This window comes from Sardina pilchardus, chromosome 3 (genome assembly GCF_963854185.1).
Source record: "Sardina pilchardus chromosome 3, fSarPil1.1, whole genome shotgun sequence".
In the NCBI taxonomy this organism is placed as follows: Eukaryota; Metazoa; Chordata; class Actinopteri; order Clupeiformes; family Clupeidae; genus Sardina; species Sardina pilchardus.
In genome coordinates this window covers 1,278,599-1,281,098 of record NC_084996.1, presented here as the reverse complement: position 1 = coordinate 1,281,098, position 2,500 = coordinate 1,278,599, and the positions used below count along the sequence as shown (strand labels likewise).

Sequence of the window (2,500 nt, the reverse complement as noted above, 5' to 3'; positions counted from 1 at the left end):
TAACGTTACTGACTTAAGTTACGTGGCATAAACATTGATTTAGAAGTCACACGACTTCGGTAATGGGGTCAAGGTAGACATAATAGATGGTAACGCCAGTGGGAAAACTTGTTAAGTGTCTTAGCACTAGTTTGAAAACAGACAGACATTGAGCTGACGTGTTGAATGGTCTTGTTTACTCAGGAACTGAGGTGTTGGGCTGGCAGTCTGCAAACAGGATGTCTAGTGCAACAAGCAAACAGGATAACCACCTCTCTCTCCTCCTTCTCTCTCTCTCTCTCTCTCTCTACCACTCTCTCTCATTTAGTTGTTACATAAATGTACAGTATCTCTCTCAGGTGGGGCAGGATGCTTCCTGGCTATAGTCCCGTTTAACCCCCCCTCTCTATCTCTATCTCTCTCAGGTGGGGCAGGATGCTTCCTGGCTATAGTCCCGTTTAACCCCCCCCCCCCCCCCCTCTATCTCTCTCAGGTGGGGCAGGATGTTTAACCCCCCCCCCCCCCCCCCCCTCTATCTCTCTCAGGTGGGGCAGGATGCTTCCTGGCTATAGTCCCGTTTAACCCCCCCCCCCTCCTCTATCTCTCTCACGTTTAACCCCCCCCCCCCCTCTATCTCTCTCAGGTGGGGCAGGATGCTTCCTGGCTATAGTCCCGTTTAACCCCCCCCCCCCCTCTATCTCTCTCAGGTGGGGCAGGATGCTTCCTGGCTATAGTCCCGTTTAACCCCCCCCCTCTATCTCTCTCAGGTGGGGGCAGGATGCTTCCTGGCTATAGTCCCGTTTAACCCCCCCCCCCCTCTATCTCTCTCAGGTGGGGCAGGATGCTTCCTGGCTATAGTCCCGTTTAACCCCCCCCCCCCCTCTATCTCTCTCAGGTGGGGCAGGATGCTTCCTGGCTATAGTCCCGTTTAACCCCCCCCTCTATCTCTCTCAGGTGGGGGCAGGATATCTCTCTCAGGTGGGGGCAGGATGTTTAACCCCCCCCCCTCTATCTCTATCTCTCTCAGGTGGGGCAGGATGCTTCCTGGCTATAGTCCCGTTTAACCCCCCCCCCCTCTATCTCTCTCAGGTGGGGCAGGATATCTCTCTCAGGTGGGGCAGGATGTTTAACCCCCTCCTCTATATCTCTCTCAGGTGGGGGCAGGATGCTATAGTCCCGTGGTTTAACCCCCTCCTCTATCTCTCTCAGGTGGGGGCAGGATGCTTCCTGGCTACAGTCCCGTTGTCCAGGCTCTGCTGGGGACTCTGTTCACCTGGGGACTCACTGCTGCGGGCGCCGCCCTGGTCTTCATCTTCTCCAGCCGGCAGGTGTGTGTGTGTGTGTGTGTGTGTGTGTGTGTGTGTGTGTGTGTGTGTGTGTGTGTGTGTGTGTGTGTGTCATAGGGTAAGCTTGAAGTTTGTGAATGTATGATGTGTTTGTGTGTCATAGGCGGCAGGTAAGGTTGAAGTTTGTGAATGCATGATGTGTGTGTGTGTGTGTGTGTGTGTCATAGGCGGCGGGTAAGGTTGAAGTTTGTGAATGCATGATGTGTGTGTGAGTGTGTCATAGGCGGCAGGTAAGGTTGAAGTTTGTGAATGCATGATTGTGTGTGTGTGTGTGTGTGTGTGTGTGTGTGTGTCATAGGCGGCGGGTAAGGTTGAAGTTTGTGAATGCATGATGTGTGTGTGTGTGTGTGTGTGTGTGTGTGATAGGCGGCGGGTAAGGTTGAAGTTTGTGAATGCATGACGTGTGTGTATGTGTGTGTGTGTGGGTGTGTGTGTGTCATAGGCGGCGGGTAAGGTTGAAGTTTGTGAATGTATGATGTGTGTGTGTGTGTGTGTGTGTGTCATAGGCGGCAGGTAAGGTTGAAGTTTGTGAATGCATGATGTGTGTGTGTGTGTGTGTGTGTGTGTGTCATAGGCGGCGGGTAAGGTTGAAGTTTGTGAATGCATGATGTGTGTGTCTGGTATGCAGTGCTGCTAGATTATGCCAAAAATCATAATCATGATTATTTCGGTAAAATTGTGAGGGCTCCAGACTAAAGCATTGTATTGGTTGGATTGGTGCGCATAGTTGTTTTATTTAGGAGTTCCAGCACAACATTTCAGTGCGCTTCCATTTCTCTAGCTAACGTTAGAACGCTGTTTCAGTGCGCTTCCATTTCTCTAGCTAACGTTAGAACGCTGTTTCAGTGTGCTTCCATTTCTCTAGCTAACGTTAGAACGCTGTTTCAGTGTGCTTCCATTTCTCTAGCTAATGTTAGAACGCTGTTTGCATGTCGAGCTCGATGTGCTTAGTTAATATCGACTAGACTGCCCATACAGCACTAGTGTGTGTTCATGTTATTAACTCTGGTGCTTAAAGGGATAGTTCGGGTTTTAAGACACGAAGTTATATGGGTTCCCTGTCAGCAACGTAGTGCATCAGCACTGACTTACCCCCCGACAGCGTCCTGTGAGCCGAGATCCAGCCGGTTTTTGATCGTTTTTGATGCTGAAGAAAGTAGTCCGGCAAGTTTCTG

The 2,500-nt window shown here is 50.8% G+C and overlaps 1 protein-coding gene across 3 annotated transcripts in view; it reads left to right on the top strand.

The window, feature by feature from the left end:
- The window catches only part of LOC134076323 (zinc transporter ZIP11), a 36,136-nt gene that overhangs the window by 417 nt on the left and 33,219 nt on the right, over positions 1-2,500 (top strand). For all 3 annotated transcript variants that reach the window (XM_062531312.1, XM_062531313.1, XM_062531311.1), the window contains exon 2: positions 1,189-1,307. In XM_062531312.1, coding sequence (XP_062387296.1) covers positions 1,200-1,307 — 108 coding nt within the window. In that variant the 5' untranslated portion in view covers positions 1,189-1,199. The remainder of the gene's footprint in view (positions 1-1,188; positions 1,308-2,500) is intronic.